The sequence below is a fragment of the Aphidius gifuensis genome, linkage group LG6 (genome assembly GCF_014905175.1).
Source record: "Aphidius gifuensis isolate YNYX2018 linkage group LG6, ASM1490517v1, whole genome shotgun sequence".
NCBI classification, from domain to species: domain Eukaryota; kingdom Metazoa; phylum Arthropoda; class Insecta; order Hymenoptera; family Braconidae; genus Aphidius; species Aphidius gifuensis.
The window spans coordinates 1,575,111-1,591,747 of record NC_057793.1 but is presented as its reverse complement, the minus strand read 5'-3'; the positions used below and the strand labels follow the sequence as shown (position 1 = coordinate 1,591,747).

General features: G+C 22.6%; 4 protein-coding genes across 21 annotated transcripts in view; 1 reads left to right on the top strand and 3 right to left on the bottom strand.

Annotated features, from left to right (window-relative positions):
* Nucleotides 1-1,768: 1,768 nt before the first annotated feature.
* Nucleotides 1,769-3,750, bottom strand: LOC122858733 (ubiquitin-fold modifier 1). The gene is made up of 4 exons (XM_044161841.1): nt 3,618-3,750; nt 3,383-3,439; nt 1,993-2,123; nt 1,769-1,902 (listed from the first exon to the last, which is right to left on the bottom strand). The coding sequence occupies exons 1-4, from the start codon at nt 3,620-3,622 to the stop codon at nt 1,832-1,834; spliced, it is 264 nt and encodes an 87-aa protein (XP_044017776.1). The 5' UTR covers nt 3,623-3,750; the 3' UTR covers nt 1,769-1,831.
* A 2,359-nt stretch (nt 3,751-6,109) lies between these two features.
* Nucleotides 6,110-9,571, bottom strand: LOC122858709 (serine/threonine-protein phosphatase alpha-2 isoform). The gene is made up of 5 exons (XM_044161807.1): nt 8,781-9,571; nt 7,664-7,795; nt 7,283-7,513; nt 6,873-7,201; nt 6,110-6,785 (listed from the first exon to the last, which is right to left on the bottom strand). Exons 1-5 carry the CDS (start codon nt 8,833-8,835, stop codon nt 6,546-6,548), a joined length of 987 nt encoding a protein of 328 aa, XP_044017742.1. The 5' UTR covers nt 8,836-9,571; the 3' UTR covers nt 6,110-6,545.
* Nucleotides 9,572-9,951: 380 nt separating this feature from the next.
* LOC122858701 (28S ribosomal protein S22, mitochondrial) lies at nt 9,952-11,267 on the top strand. Its single transcript, XM_044161794.1, has 3 exons — nt 9,952-10,125; nt 10,241-10,725; nt 10,806-11,267. The coding sequence occupies exons 1-3, from the start codon at nt 9,981-9,983 to the stop codon at nt 11,265-11,267; spliced, it is 1,092 nt and encodes a 363-aa protein (XP_044017729.1). The 5' UTR covers nt 9,952-9,980.
* A 2,144-nt stretch (nt 11,268-13,411) lies between these two features.
* The window catches only part of LOC122858652, an 81,906-nt gene continuing 78,680 nt past the window's right edge, over nt 13,412-16,637 (bottom strand). For 15 of the 18 annotated variants that reach the window (XM_044161666.1, XM_044161671.1, XM_044161669.1 and 12 more), the window contains one exon: nt 13,412-15,209. In XM_044161666.1, the coding sequence (XP_044017601.1) occupies nt 14,019-15,209 (1,191 nt within the window). In that variant the 3' untranslated portion in view covers nt 13,412-14,018. Of the gene's footprint in view, nt 15,210-15,568; nt 15,717-16,637 lie in introns of all 18 variants that reach the window. The other 3 variants (XR_006374314.1, XM_044161683.1, XM_044161681.1) reach the window with 3 other exon arrangements.

Sequence of the window (16,637 nt, the reverse complement as noted above, 5' to 3'; positions counted from 1 at the left end):
ATAAATATTCAAAACGCAATAAAAATTTTATTTAGTTTTTAATAAAATTATTTATTTTTCAGGTATTTCCTCAATTAATTGCTTTGAAAGAATTATGTGTTGCTAAATTCGGACTTAGACAACCATTACTCCAGTCAATAGGTGAAATGAAGAATTTGGTTAAATTTTATTTTAATCCAGGCTCGCGAGTATCTAACGCGCTAGATACTCATCCAGTGTTTGCAGATAAAAATATAAATATGTATCCAATTGGCAATTTAAAAACTCTGAAGTTCTTACATATTGAGTCGGATTGTGGTGTGACAGATGAATTTTTAATCAATCTCTGTAATAATTCTGAGAAATTACGAGAAATTCATATAATTGGTACAAATTTAACAGATGACGGTATGATTGCACTTAATAATTTGAAACAATTAAAATACTTCTATCTTCGTTCAATTGACACTTTGGTAGATAATAAATTATCAACAAAAAATGAATTTATCACTGATGCATCAATCCAATATTTATATAATAAGAAATTAAAAACTTTGATGTTATTAGACTGCATTAATGTCACTAACAGATCAGTCATTAAACTTGTTGAAAATTTACCAAATTTAAAACATTTGTTTATTTCAAATACAAGTGTAACTTGTGAAGTTGTTGAAGAAATATCTGGATCGACAAAATATCGTGAAAAACCATTATATATATATGTTTCCTTTAAAGATTCTGCTGGTGCGTTCAAACGATTGTCTCAATCAGCTAACATCCGTTTTTTTGGATCGAGAGATTGATCAATTATAATTAATATTATTATAATTGTATTTTTTTCATGGACATGTGTTCTAGATACTTGTATGATTATATAAAATATTAATTATAAAACTACCTTAATTTTAATTGTTAAAAAAAAAATTTATAAAAATGATTAAAAAAAATAAAAAATTTTTCAGTTTACATGCGATCAATTTATTTTTATCCAGTTGTTATTTCTTGCTTTAAATAATAATTCAAAATAAAAATATTATATATTTCAATTACTTTTAATCTAATTAATATCATAAACAATTTTGAAATATTTTTATTTATACTTTTGCATTTTTAAAAAAACAAAATTATTAATATTTAAAATAATGTTATTTGTAACTATATATAATTCCAGGTGTGTCACACAAATTAAATTATATTTGCCTATTATAAAAAAATTAAAAAAATTCGTGAAACAGTAAGTAATAAGATTTTTTTTTTTTTTAATTTTTCATAATAAATAAAATCTTGAGATTTCTGGTTTTTTTTTTCTCTAAATAATGACAATTTGTAAGGTCAAATAAAAGCATGATAAAACAAAAAATTAATTACGTTTTAATACTCAAATAATAATAATAAATTATGGAAAGAAAAAAAAATATAAAAATATATTTATTAGCCAATGAGATTAAAATTTAAAAAATTTAAAAGATTTGTTTATTTCAAATACAAATGTTACTTTTGAAATTGTTGATGAAATATCTGGATCAACAAAATATCGTGTAAATCCATTAAATATATTTGTTTCTTTTAAAGATAGTACTGATGCTTTCAAACGATTGTCTCAATCAGCTAACATTCATTTTTTTTGATTCAAAGATTTCTCAATTATAATTAATAAGAATATAATTTTATTTTTTTCATGGACATGTTTTTGAGATATGTAAAATATCAATCATAAAATTAATTTAATTTTAATTGTTAAAAATTGTTAATTGGAATGTTTATTTTAACATAAAAATTTCTTTATTTTTTTTTTTACAATATAAATCAATATTTTTTCTTCATTTAATTTAGATAAAAAATATATTTTTAATTAATTTTTTCCACCAACACGATCTCTTGGAATGAGTCTAAGTTGTGATCCATGTTTTAAAAAAACTGTACCTAAAAATTTAACATTATAAATTAATTAAAAGAAATTAAAAAGAAAAACTTTTAGTTTTTTAGTTTAGGAATTTAGAAGGATATATTTACCAGCTGTTTGAGATGGATTAATACCAACACCATCATCAGTAATAATTGCTGATGTTTCAGCATTAACTCTAAATTCTTCAGCAGCAAATTTTAATACAGCAGTAAGTGGTGTTGTCTCTGGTACTTTAAGTCTAAATTAAAAAACAACATATATTTTTTTTGTTTGTTTCAACATTTTTATTTAACAAATAGATGAAAAAAAAAGAAAGAAATTTATTAAATTACATCATTGAGTTTTTTTGACTTGTATAAATTTATGATACACAATTATCTTCAATTTTATTCCATATAATATCATTTGTATGTACTTTAGCTAAATCTAATCTTCGCTTAACCAATTCAACAACAATATCATCAGATAAATTAAATAACTTTTTAAATATTTTAATAAGATAATCATAAGAAAAACCATGATCACATGTATAAATTTCACCATCCCAATTCATATTTCTTCCAAAATAAAATATAGCATCAATAAAACTAATTCTAAAGTCAAAATTATCAAGTATTATTGATAATAATTTATTTGATGAATCAGTTATTGCAATGCAAATATTTGAATTATTATCATCAGTTAAATTTTTTAAATATTTTATAATTGAATTTTTTAATTGTTTACTAATATTATTTAATTGTATGTAATTTATTATTTCATTTGTATAACCATCATTAAGCATTTCATCAAGACAATCATTAAATTCATCATGTTTACCAAGTGATATTAAATTTTCCCACTCAGCTAGTCTAATATCATCATCAAATTTATTTCTATCAATACCACAATTAATTAATGATTCAATTAGGCTGTTATTTAATAATGAATTTGTTAATATATTTATTAGAAAATTATTTAAACGTTGACTACTTAAATTATCAATGTATAAAGTTAAATATTTATCAATAGCACTTGTTGGTGTATTTGAATTTTTCATAAATACTTGTAATATATTATCACAGGCTAATTCAAGTTCATCACATGAATATAATTTTGTTCTATTTTTGCTTTTCCAATATTCATGTAAATGACTTATTAAGTTAATAATATTTCCTTGTTTTTTAGCAACTGATATTATATTTTCAACAAAATATGAACATTCAAATGCATTATTGATATTATTTATATTTATTTTTTCAAGTGCCAATGGACACTCTAGAATTATTAAATATTTATCAAATTTTTTAAAAATATGCTCCAATGTTTCTTCAGTCATTTTTATTTATTTATTAATTTATTGTTGTGTTAATATGATGATGAAAACCTTTCATCTTCTGGCAACCAGAATTTCACTGACTCATCTGTTTTGAAAAATAATATAATATGAGTATTTATTGGAAGCCAGAAGAGTCAAGGAAATAATATTATAAAAATTAATATTTAATTTTTACTTACACTTTGAATGGCAATTTTGGATCAGACGTCAGAGTTATTTTGAAAGTAACTTTTGATCTGAAATATTAAACATATGGTATTATTAATAATAAATTTATAAATGTCAATAATCTTCAATCATCAAAAGTAAAAAAAAAAAAAAAAGAGTAAGATTCATAAAATTAATTTAGAGAAAACAAGTAAATCTTTGAATAAAATAAAAAAAAATATAAAAATACTTGAATTGGAAACTCACGTCATGATTTATTCTTGTTTATTTACTTTTTTTTTATTAATAGAAATAACAACAAAAAAATGTTATTCTGTCTTGAGTTTCTTTTTGGCTTGAGAAAGTTAACCTCAATTTTGAGAGAAAAAAAAAAAGAGAGAAACACGTCAACAAAAATATATCGGCAAGGTAGATCTCATGCAGTTAAAAAATTATTAAAAGTATATTATTATTATTATTGTTATTTTTATTGTTAATAATATTATTTGTATTATTATAATATTATAATTGTTATATAGCATAGTATAATCCACCGATACAATACCTATTACTACATATTGTCTATTATTTCGAAAAAAAAAAATTATAATTCGGATGAATCTCGTCATTTATCATCTAAAAAATTTACCTGTTTTTTTTTTCATATTTATAATTAATTATAATTAATTATTTAAAAAATGATCTTGTGTGTAAAAACATCTATAAAAAAAAAACTATTTAATAAACTAATTATTTTTAATTTCAATTTGTATTGTTACGGTGAACTTTTTATTTTATTTTTATCTTTTTTCGACTGACGACCAGCGTCTTGTGCTAATTATCATTTTTTTTTTTCATTTTTTTTTAATAGTAATTATCCAATTAATTTATTTAAACCTCAATTAATTTTTATTGTAAAATTATTAGCAATTTTATGAAAACGTCAGCTATTTTAAGCTTAATTTTTATTACAATTATTATTGCAATTTATTTTAGTAATCAATGATGATTATTGATGATAATTATGACGAGATAATTTTTTTTTTTTTTTAAATCTTTAATACTCCAAATATATTTATATTTTTATTGTTTTTTAAACTCCAAAATTTAATGAAAAACTTGATAAATAAATTGCAAATTATAGTTTAATTTAATTTTGATGAATTGTATGTATTTTTTTTTCTTTTTTTAAATTTTATTTATAAAAACAAAAATCAAGAAAAATAATAATTAAATGAATATATTCATTTTTAATTTACATTGATGATTGTGGACGGGGATGAACCATACTCACTATATAAAGTGCTTTGTATTTTTTCAGTATACAATTTGTCATTTTTGTTATTTTTTTTTTTTTTCATTATAAATTAATAAAAGGTTGAGAGATGATGATAACATCGAATTATCCAACCTTGCTTGAATCGAAATTATAGACAATGATATAATGGTGCTTAGTAATTAATGATGAATTTTTTTTTAAAAACATTTTTTCTTATTTTGTTTATACGATTTAACGGTTAGATGATTTTAAATTGATTTACAATTTTTTTTTTTTTAAAATGATTATTATATCCTGCAGTGGGAGACAGTATTTGTTTGTTTGTTTTTTCTGAAATGAAATAAATAATAAAATAAAGATTGTAAATAATGATAATACAATTTGGGTAATTTTTTTTTTCATATAAAATAATCATTCATTATGAGAAGACGAGGCCGAAGAATTTTAAGCAGAAAAAATTGTCTCAATTATTTGCATCAATTTTTTCTGAAAAATTGTCTTAATTATTTGCATCAATTTTTTCTGATGACGATTATTGTTGTTGCTTTTTTTGTTTTTTTTTTTTTTTTCATATACAAAATATTTGGCATGAATAATTTATCAAAAACATTAATGTCAATTGCCAAAATTTATTAATTTTTAATGACTTTATCATTTGTTGTTTTTGAGATAATTTAATTTGTTAATCATTATCTTTGTTTAATATTTTTATAAATACCAAAATTGTTATAAATGAAAAAAAAAATCAAGCTTAAAATCATTGTTTTTATTTTTAACAAGATTTTATTTTCAAATGCGTAGGTGAGTTTATTTACCGAGGTCGAAATCACGCAACAATGACGCAATCGAAACTCGTTCCCATTTAGTAACGTCACGCAAATCACAAACGTCGCAAAATCGAAATAAATTTTGAGTAAAATTTATTTCCTCATTTTCAAGTAAACAAAAAATAAAAAAAAAAAAAAAGTTTGTACTTTTTAAATTAAAAACCTCAAATTACTTTTTATTACGATTTTTTTAGTAAATTAATTTCTAATTAATATTTGGATTCTAGATGTCAAAAATTAACGATAAATACAATTTTGTTTTTTTTTTTTTTTTCATTATTTATATCATTAAATTTTGACGATTTAAAATTGATGTTTATACAATCGTCTTTATACACACAAATTAATTACATGATTTTCATATTTCCTCTTTCAATTCTACAAATTATTTATTTTTTTTTTCTTAGTCCACTTAAAAATACATTTGAATAAATTTAATTTTAAAAAATTTTTCATTTTCAATTACGGGCTTTATTAACTGTTTTTTAAATATAATTTTTGTCAATTATTATTCAATCCTATTATTTTTGAAACATTATCAACAAAAAAAAAAGCGCCTCTAATTTCATCATTTTAAAAATCCAACAAATTTACTCTTAATAATAATAATATAAAAAAAAAAAAAACTAATAATAATAATAAACAAGATGTGCATTTATTTATCTTCGGATGTTTCATCTCGTCTTCGTCGTATGAATGTGCAAGTAACATATAAGAATCAAAAGAAGGAAATGAAAAACATGAACAAAAAAAAAAAAAAAAAAAAATTAAAATAAAAAATGTCCTCAGAGGTGAGATAATTATCTCACGTAATCCTCACCGAGAAGAGGGGAGTATAATGAATAAAAGTTGGATTTAAAACGTCATTTTAGTGTTTCATTTTTTTTTTTTTTTTTTTATCATTAATCTTTTACTATTTTTTTTTTTTTTTTTTTCATTTTCGTTTTTTATTTCTAGTCATTTCGATATTCAGAAAGGAAACAAAAGTGTGTATGTGTATGTATTGTTTGTTTGTTCATTATTAATTATTAATAAAAAGAAGTCCTAATATTTATATCGTCGAACCTCAAATAATTTTCAGTTGTTTGTTCACTTTTTTTTATTTTTGTTGTTGGGTCCACGTGGCGGCGTAACCGGCCTGCCGGAATTAAGTCCACCATATGTGAACTTTCGTTTATCAGCTGGTTTTAATATTTGAAAACTACACATAAGTGTATCATCAACAGACATCATGGCACCTGCATTGTCAAATTCACCACAATAATTTGGTGCTGAAAATAATGTTACCAATTGTCGTTTTGCAAAAAATTCATAGCCGTCCTCCACGACCTAATTAAATAACATAATAAAAAATATAATCAATAAAACAGCCAAATAAATCATGAAAAAAAAATACAATAAAAACAATTTAATTACCTGATGAGCACGACATATAAGATCAAAATCATGCTTATGTAAAAATTTAGCAACAACTTCAGCACCAAATGTAAATGATACACCACGATCATTTTCACCCCAGCCCATTGTATCTTTATCAGGATCAGACCATAAAAGATCACAAAGTAAACCTTGATCAGGCACATCTGTTGGTCTCATAATACGTCTTATTTGTTCCATACTTTGTAAATCTGGACTTAAACCACCATGACAACAGAAAATTTTTTCATCAACAATTGCAGCAACTGGTAGACAATTGAAACAATCAGTAAATGTTTTCCAAAGCTTGATGTTATAACGACGTTTACCTATATTTTAAAATAACAAAATAAAGATGAATAATAAATTATATTTTATTGTGGAAATAATTTAATTTAGCTATTACTTACATTCATCATAAAAACCATATATCCTGTTAATTGAGGCACACTCATGATTACCTCTTAGAAGAAAAAAATTTTCCGGATATTTAATTTTATATGCAAGCAATAAACATATTGTCTCTAATGATTGTTTTCCTCTGTCAACATAATCACCTAAAAAGAGGTAGTTACTCTCTGGTGGAAAACCACCATACTCAAAAAGTCGTAGAAGATCATAATATTGTCCATGAATATCACCTAAATTAAATTTGAAAAATAATATTATAATCTTTATGATAATGAGGAATCATTGTCATGCTAATTGCACTAGTTATTCCAGTTTATAATAATTATTCATAACGACAACAACAACGCAAAACAACATTATTATTATTATCATTTACTAACCGCATATTTTCAATGGAGCTTCCAACTCAAGAAGAATTGGTTGAGACAAAAATATTTCACGTGACTTTAAACAAAGTCCACGTATTTCAATTTCCGTAAGTTGTACATTTTTTCCAGGTCTTGATCCACGTACTGTAAATAAAAATAATATATTCAATAATTATTCAAAGGGCATTTAATGAGCCATCAAAATCAAGGACAATCGATTGACAAATCATACAACAAAATGCCAACAAAATAATATACATAACAAATGACAAATTGCCAAGGTCAACGAACTATTAATTTTACAATTAATAATAGCAATGAATAATCATTGTAATAAAAATATAAAAATATATTTTTGAACAATTCTAATCAATAAAATATATGTATATTATTTTTATTTTTTGTATAAATATGCCCCACCACGTGATAAAAATAAAAAATTCAATGACGAATTTTTGTATTAAATTAAAATATATATATGAATAATGGACCTCGCCCCAAAACATCTTGAACTTCCGTTATAAAAATTGTCAATAATGAAAATAATAAAAAAAATATACAAACAATTTGAATCATCAACAAAAATATCAATAAATAATAATAAAAAAATTAAATAAATAATAAAATCATAAATTGCATAATAATTTTAAAATAAAAACAAAAAAAAATTAAAAAAATTGTTAATAATAATGATGATGATGATGATGATGATGAAAATAAAAAATGGAAAATTAAAAAAATTAAATAAATTTGGAAATTGAACGTCACACCTATAAGATTGCAAGTAGTCTGGCGACGAGGGGAAAGAGGAAGAGCGGAGAGAGAAAGAGAGAGAGAGAAGAGAGAAAGAGGAGTATGAAAATTAAAAGAGGGGATAAAAGATGATGAACAAGGTGGAGTGTTAGCAAAACGCGTTTCTTTGGAGGACGAAGGGGAAAAAGTTAACTGTAGAGGGGAAAAATCGAGTTAAAATAAAAAATGAAAAAAAAAAAAAAAAAGAAATCATGTTAATATCCTAGATAAGACGATGATAATGTTTATTGTTATATTATTTTTTCACAGAGTTATTCAAGTGTTTAAATAAAATTTATAAAAAAAAAAAAAAAAAAAAAACGTGGTGAATTTTTACCTTCAAGAAGACGAGCAATGATGCTGTCAATGTTCAATTTGTCTGTTTCAGCCATCAGGCCGTTTTAATGTTCGCGTCCCGGGCTAAACACGTTCTAGCTTTGAAAAAATAATAACCTTTTTTTTTTTTTTTTTTATTTATTGTTTTCTTACTCCACTTTATTCAACAATAATAATTTATATTATCAAACTGTTGATATATTAAATTTAATTTTTTTTTTATTAAAAAAAAAAATATGTCACTAATTATTATTTATATTTTATTATAAATAATTATTTGGGTGTTGAGGAATGGAGTAACGCTAACACGAGTTTTTCTCTTTTTTTTTTTTTTAATAATTTTTTGTTGGGGGAATATGAACACGAAGTAACACGCAATGGCCGCCCAACACAAACCGTGCACTCCACACTCTTCCACACACTGACTTTGATCAAGTTGGCTGTGTTGAATACTCAATACACCACTACTACTCCAATGATGCCGACTTTACACACACACACACCTTTGTACTTGTCTGTACTTGTCCTTCTTGGATTATATTTTTTTCTCTCTCTCTCTCTCTTTCTCTTTATCACGTGTAATTTTATCTCGCTTTTTGTAATGTTTAATTTAATTTAATTTGTTTATTTCTTTTATTATTTTTGTAGCTTAAATATTGTAATTTTTTTTACTATATTATTTTTTTTGATTATTTTATTTTTTCTAGTCTGCGCAGTAATTACTTGTTCTTTTGTATTTTTTATCTCTCTCTTGGTTATAAATTACTCTTATCGTTTTGATATGTCTAACCTTGTCGTTTTTTTTTTCTTTTTTTTGCATTAAATGCATTTACAAAATGGCCAATACCAACCGTTGATTATTGAATGTTTATCAGTATAGCCAACTTGATAATTTTTTTTGCATTAAAATTGCATTAAATTATTATTTTGATTATTTTTTAATTTAAAATTCATACTTTTTTGTTATTTTATAATTATAATAAACTTTTAATTTTGTCTTTAAATAATTTTAGATTTTTAGAATTTATTTTTTGTCGTAAAATAAAATAATATTATTGGCGGATTTTTTTATTTTTTTTTTTTATTTTGATAAACGTTTTTTTATTGGCTAGTTTTGTTTTTTTGGTTATCCACTAAAAAGTTCTTTTTTATCGGTAATTTTATAATAATCATAATTTATTTATATTTTTTTTATGTTTTCATGATGGCGAGTATTGTTAGACCGGTTGTAAATATAAAAAATAATATGTCAATGTTTACACGCAATTCACAATTAATATTACGTCGTTTGACATTTAATCCATTGACTAGACAATGTAAATATAATTCTCAAAGCAGTGAAGCTGGTAAGTTGTATCAGTTATTTAAAAATATAAAATAACAAATTTTCTCTTCCAAAAAAATCAAGATTTTTAGGTTACTTTTTAAAGAGATAAAAAATTAATTTTATATTTATTTTAGCACAGAGTATTCAAGAACAAAATGACCCAGCTCCATATTTTTTCAACAATGAAATACAAAATATACTTAGGACAATAACAAGACCAGATCCAAAAAAAGTATTTAGAACTCGTAAAGATGGTACTAAAATATATGATCCAGAGTATAAATTTATGACTGACGAACAACTTGAAAAAGCAAGAAAAAAGTCAGCAGAAAAATGTTATGAAAAGTTACAAATGCCACCAGTTTTAAAGCAACGTCCTGATATTGATCGTGTATTTTCAAAAGATCCAGAATTACAGGGTCATGATGAGTGTCGTTATGTATTTACTGATATAACATTTGGTATTAATGATTCAGACAGACTCATTGTCGTTCGTGATACTGATGGTAAATTAAGAGAAGCTGATTGGAATGAAAGATTTCGAATGAATCAAATTTATTTTCCAACTGAAGGAAGAGAAATTGCAACACCAAAAATGTTCCAACAAGAAAACTTGGATGTATGTAAATTTTATAAATTATTTATTGTTGATTTATAATTAAAGGCTACAATTATTTATAATAAAATTAATTTTTCTAGGTAATAATTAAAAAAGAAGAATACGAATATATACTTGATCGTGCTTGTATTCAATTTGAGCCAAATGATCCGGAATATTTACGTGTTACAGGCTCAGTTTATGATGCTATTAATAATGAAAAACACTTTGATAAATTATTGTCAACAAGACACTATGGTCCACTTGTATTTAATTTAGTATGGAAAAAAAATATTGACTCGTTGTTGTATGATTATATACAAAAGGGTAACATTGATGATGCCAACTTACTTGTTAAATTGTATCATAGAGTTCATCCATCATCGAAATCAGCTGAAGTTGTTGGTAATAATGATGATCCACTTGGTGTTATACAATCATTTATTGAATTGGATTCATCAATGAGAGGAAAATTACAAGCTATACTTGAATCATACAAAGAAATTGTCATTTCTCAGAAGAAATTACAAGAAGGTATTGATAAAGCACATGGTAGAGAATGAATATCTTTTTTTTTTATAAATATTAATTAATAAATAATAATTAAAAATTAATTACAATTTATTTGGTTATTTATTAATCCTATTATTTTAATTTATCAAATGATTTTTCTTGTTGATTGATTAATTGATTAGGAAATAAAACGAGTTTTGGTTTTTTAAATTTTTTTTATTATTTATATATCACTTAATAAATTAATACTCGATTATTTTATCATGGTAATTATTACTTACAAACATTTACAAATTCAACAATTTATATTTAATAAATCGTAAATAATTTAACGACAAAAAAAAAAAAAATTAAATTATTGAAATTTATTTAAATTATATAATTCGAGTTTTATTCATTTTTTTTTTTTTCGTTTTTTTTTAAATAAAAAATATACTTCCATTCTTTTTTTTACAAAAAAAAAATTACATAATTTAATTATTATATGAATTTATAATTAGTGGTTAATTATTAGTGATGAAGCGACTTTTTTATTTATTTTAAACAGATTTTATCATCGTTTATAAAGATGATTTTTTTTCTGTTATTTTTTCTTTCTTTCTCGTTGATAGGATATTTTCTGTTTTGAGAAAAAAATTTATTTGATAAAATTATTTAGGCCATTTAAATAATAAAAATGAATTTATGAATGATTTATTTGATTGGGTAGAAAAACTGTCTAAAATTTGTATTTTTTAATTATTTTTTTTGTTCAAAGTGCCTTAATGTTTACTTTTATCTACAGTCATTTAAATTTTTCTTTTTTATTTCGTAAAATTCTACGATTGAAAAATGCTGTAAAACGATTAGACTATAAAATTTGAAAAATTTTCATTTTTTTAATATTGCGTGACAATTTCTTTTTTTACTTTTATTATTGAGCAATTATTTATTCATTGAAATTCTACTGAAAATTATTTTTGTTTGTTAAATTTTTTTAGAATAAAACGCTTTTTAAATTTTTTTTCATTTAAATAATCAATTGTTTAAATACATTTAAATTTTTCAGTATGTTATTTACCCCTTTTTATTGTTTTAAAAAATTTGGAAAATTTAGTCAAAGATATGCACGCAATTGGCGGTTTAATAAAAAAAAATTATTGTTCCCAATCCATAAATAAATAATAATAAAAATAATTGCTGTTTATCAATTGATTGGTCTTTAACAGCATAAATTAATAAATAAAAAATATATATACATTATTTAAATTAATTAAAAAATATAAATGAAAAATAAGTTAATAATATTGGCACATAATAATTATTCAGAATTTTCATTTACTTATCATTAGGAAAAAATTGATTGATTAAAATGTCGCATATAATATTAATGATGTTCTAAAATTTAGAACTTTTTTTATATTCATAATAAAATTATCAATTTATTTCTAATTGGATATAGCACTCAGTCGTGATTGTGATACGTAGTCACTTTTTTCTTTTTATATTTTGACATTATTTAATTGCATACATATTCATCCATAATATTTATTCATTTAATTACCATCTATTAAGATTTTAGACATTATATCTATTACATTAATTTTCATTTTTATTTATTATTATTTTTTTTTTTGTTAATGAAATTTTTTTGAATAAAATTATACTGCTTCATGAAAATTTAACTAAAAATTATAAATAATTAATTATTGGCACTGATTACTAATTAATTAAGTGTTTTTTTAAATTAAAATTAATTTTACAATGTTGTTTTTTAAATACGAAAAATTGTTAATAGTTTAGAAATTTTTTAATAATTATTTTCTCGATACAATTGGAATATTTTTTTATTTTTTTTTTTTTCTATTTTTATTATTATTTAAATAATTAATACTGCTGCAATAATTATTAAAGCATTCATCACAAAAAAAAGAAAGAATAGTTGAATTTATTTAATTATTTTTTTTTTTGTTAAACGAGATGAGAGAATTTTAGTTTAATGATGTTACTATTTATTCATTAATCTCTCATTAATTTTCTTTTTATATTTTATTTCTTTTCTTTCATTTCTAATAAGTGTAAATATTTTTCGAAATATTATTTAATTCCACCCAGCCTCGTTACAACTACAAATTACCATAGAGACTATTTCTGTGTTTAAAAAATTTCTGTGATTTCACATTTATATTATAATTCAAATTGTGATTAATATTCATTTTTTTTTTTTAAATATGAGTTAATTTATTATGGGTAAACAGTTAACTGCTTGCCTCGAGATGACATAAATATCTATATGATTTAACAGCCAAAACCGAGCAATCTTAAATATCTTATTAAAATTTATCAATTTTCTTTTAAATCCTTCATCAATTTTAAAATTCAACTAATAATAATTATCTATTAACGAAATTAATTAATCGTTAATCAAACATCATCAACCGACAATGTCAATTTTATTTAGAAAAAAAATCTAAATATTTTAATGTCTCTACTTTTAAATATACAATGGTAAAACAAATTATTACTATTTCTTTTTTCTAATGTCATAGATCTATCAACGAACATTATAATTTGTTATTAAAATTTTCATTAATTATCATTAATTAATAAATGACTGCACAATAATAATTGTGCATATTTTCTTTCAAAAAAAAAAAATCCAACACAATTTCTTTTTTTTCAAAATTATTGTAACGGAGATTAGTAACGGAAAAGAGTATTCAATTTATTTGAAAATAATAATATAATAATTCCAATAACATCACAATGAGACGTTAACTGACATTAATAAAATTACGATTATGAAATATGTCGATTATCGGTCACAGAATATCAGTTTCATAAACTTTACTTGTTGTTGTTTGTATTGCTGATGGTGTTGCTGGTGTTATAATAATTTCACTAACACCAATTGGCTGTTGTTCATTATTACTTTTAATACCATTATTAATTGTTAAACTTGTTAATGAGCCAGAACTTGCTGCAGACATACCAAGTCCCATTTTAGCTAATATATTACTTTCTGATCCAGTTTTTTTAAGTAAATCTGGTGGTGTTGGTGGTACTGTTGCTAAACCAGATGCATTTCTTTGTAATTGTTGTAATCTAGCATATTGTTCTTGTAATGCTTTTTGTTTTTTTAATAATTCTTGATGACGTTGTTCTAATTGTTCTTGTCTACCTTTTTTATTTTGCATACCTTCTTGTGAATTGATACTTTCACATGAGCTTGAATTTGATGTTGATAATATATTTGGTGTTTGTGGTGATTGTGATTGTTGTTGTTGATCATCAATACCAGATGGTAGAGCCATTGGTGGTTTACATATGTCTTTTGGTCTTCCACTACGTCTTAATGTATTACAATTATTTATATTTGGATTTCTTGGTGGTAATTGTGGACTTGTTGGACTTGCTAATGGTGATCTTGAACTTGTTCTTGGTGGTGGAGGTGGTGGTACACGTCTTGATGTTGCTAATTGTAATAATTCAGCATTTCTTTCTGGTACTGGTGGTTTTTGTTGTTGTATTATATTTGTATCATTTGTTATTTGTATTCTAGCAATTGGTGGTGATGTATCTGTATCTGAACTTGATGGATATGAATGTAATCTTCTTAATGTATTGTTATTACTATTTGTTGTTGTTATTATTGCCAAACTACTTGATGAATCAATACTTCCTTTTCTACCAATTTCAGATATATTTGGTGCTCTTCCACTTGGTAATATTTGACTTGCTGATCTACCAAGTTCAAGCATTGTTGGCATGTGATTTGATGTTGCTGTTGTTGTTGATGATGATGATAGTATTGTTGTTGTTTGATTGATACCAGATACTTGACTCAATTGTGATGATGGACGTGAAAATGTTTGTAATTCATCTAGCAAAGCGTCGAGTGCGTTCTCCGGACGCTGCTGATAGGCGGTGGATGAGTCACCAGGGTAGGACCCTCCCCCGATGAGGCCCGTTGACCCCATGATAGTGCGTTCCGCTGGCACAGGGGCAGTTGTCTGTTTACAAAATTATTTTACAATTTTAATATTATATTTTTTAAATTATCATTTTTTTTTTTTATTATTTCATTTTAATTATTTATTTATTTATTTATTTTTCATTTGTTAATTATATACATTAAAATCTTGAAGCTTTTTTTCTTTTCTTTTTTTATTCAAAACTACAAAACACAAATTATTTATATTTTTTTTTTTTTTTTATCATGCTGATAGTGTGTGCAATTATAATTTTTTCATGCAGAAAAAAAAAACTATATACTAATGTTAAAAAAAAATTAAAAAATAAATAATTTATTATAAATAAATAAATAAATATGGGATTTAAATTATAAAATTAAAATTTGTTAGATAGTTACCTGTGCTTGGGTTACTTAATCATTTTTTTTTTATAAATTTTAATTTAATATATATTTTTTTGAAATTTTTGTAGTGTGCGTTTTACAAGTCAGTACTCATTTTGGGCTCTTTAACAATTGGCACAGTTTGTTGTCCGGTATTAGTCAACTTAAAAGCAAAAGAAAACAAAAAAATCAAAATTATAAAAATGTGTCTTGTTGTTTTATTAATTTATCAATAATAATTATTAGTCAATTTAATTTCTTTTTTAATTTTTACTGGAACAGTTAGTCGGGATAATAAATAAAAATTAAAAATAATTATTAAAATAAACATTCATTCATTAATTAAATTAATTTTTTTAAATTATCAAACATGCATCTAAATTCATGCACAATATTCTAATTATTTATAATAAAATAACAATGTTAATATAATAAAAATTAAAAGTTGAAAATAAAAATTTCTATGAAAAAAAAAATTTTTTTTTTTCTCGAAATAATAATGATTGAAAAAATTAAATATAAAATTAAAAAAAAAATACACAGACAAAACCTTCAGTCCAATCCTTATAGTAAGGCAATATTAATGGAATTATATAGATAAAATATTTTTTTTTTTTTCGATGAATAAATAAATAAAATAGAAAAAAAAAATAGTTCAAAAAAATAATAAAAGAAATTTATGTGTACTCAGCACATGGGAATAAAAATTGAATTAAAAAAAAAAATATATAAAATACATTAAATAATAAATACATAAAAATTACTTGTGATATAATAATGTGATTAAAATACGTAATTACAAAATAAATAGTGACTTAAATAATTAATCAAAAGCTAAAATATAAAAAGAAGAAGAAAAAAAAAAATCAAAAGATTTTAAATATAAAAAGACAAATTTTTAAATTGAAAAACAAATAAAAAAAATTTTTAATTATCAATTGATAATTAATTTACAATAAATTTCACACAAATATACTACAAATATAATTGTTTTTTTTAAATAAATTAAATATAAATAATATAATGAGAATTTAACAAAAAGAAATATCACTGTTTTAATAAGTAAATCAAATTTAACAATTTA

Coding starts and splice junctions, on each gene's coding strand:
- LOC122858733 (XM_044161841.1), bottom strand. Junction 2,124..3,382: donor CCAAAATTGCCATTCAAAGT/GTAAGTAAAAAT, acceptor TTTTTAATTTAG/ACTTAAAGTACCAGAGACAA. Junction 1,903..1,992: donor TAATCCATCTCAAACAGCTG/GTAAATATATCC, acceptor TTAAATTTTTAG/GTACAGTTTTTTTAAAACAT.
- LOC122858701 (XM_044161794.1), top strand. CDS start 9,981: ATGATGGCGAGTATTGTTAGACCGGTTGTAAATATAAAAAATAATATG. Junction 10,126..10,240: donor TTCTCAAAGCAGTGAAGCTG/GTAAGTTGTATC, acceptor TATTTATTTTAG/CACAGAGTATTCAAGAACAA. Junction 10,726..10,805: donor TCCAACAAGAAAACTTGGAT/GTATGTAAATTT, acceptor TAATTTTTCTAG/GTAATAATTAAAAAAGAAGA.
- LOC122858709 (XM_044161807.1), bottom strand. CDS start 8,835: ATGGCTGAAACAGACAAATTGAACATTGACAGCATCATTGCTCGTCTT. Junction 7,514..7,663: donor AGCTCCATTGAAAATATGCG/GTTAGTAAATGA, acceptor AATTTAATTTAG/GTGATATTCATGGACAATAT. Junction 7,202..7,282: donor ATATGGTTTTTATGATGAAT/GTAAGTAATAGC, acceptor TTTAAAATATAG/GTAAACGTCGTTATAACATC.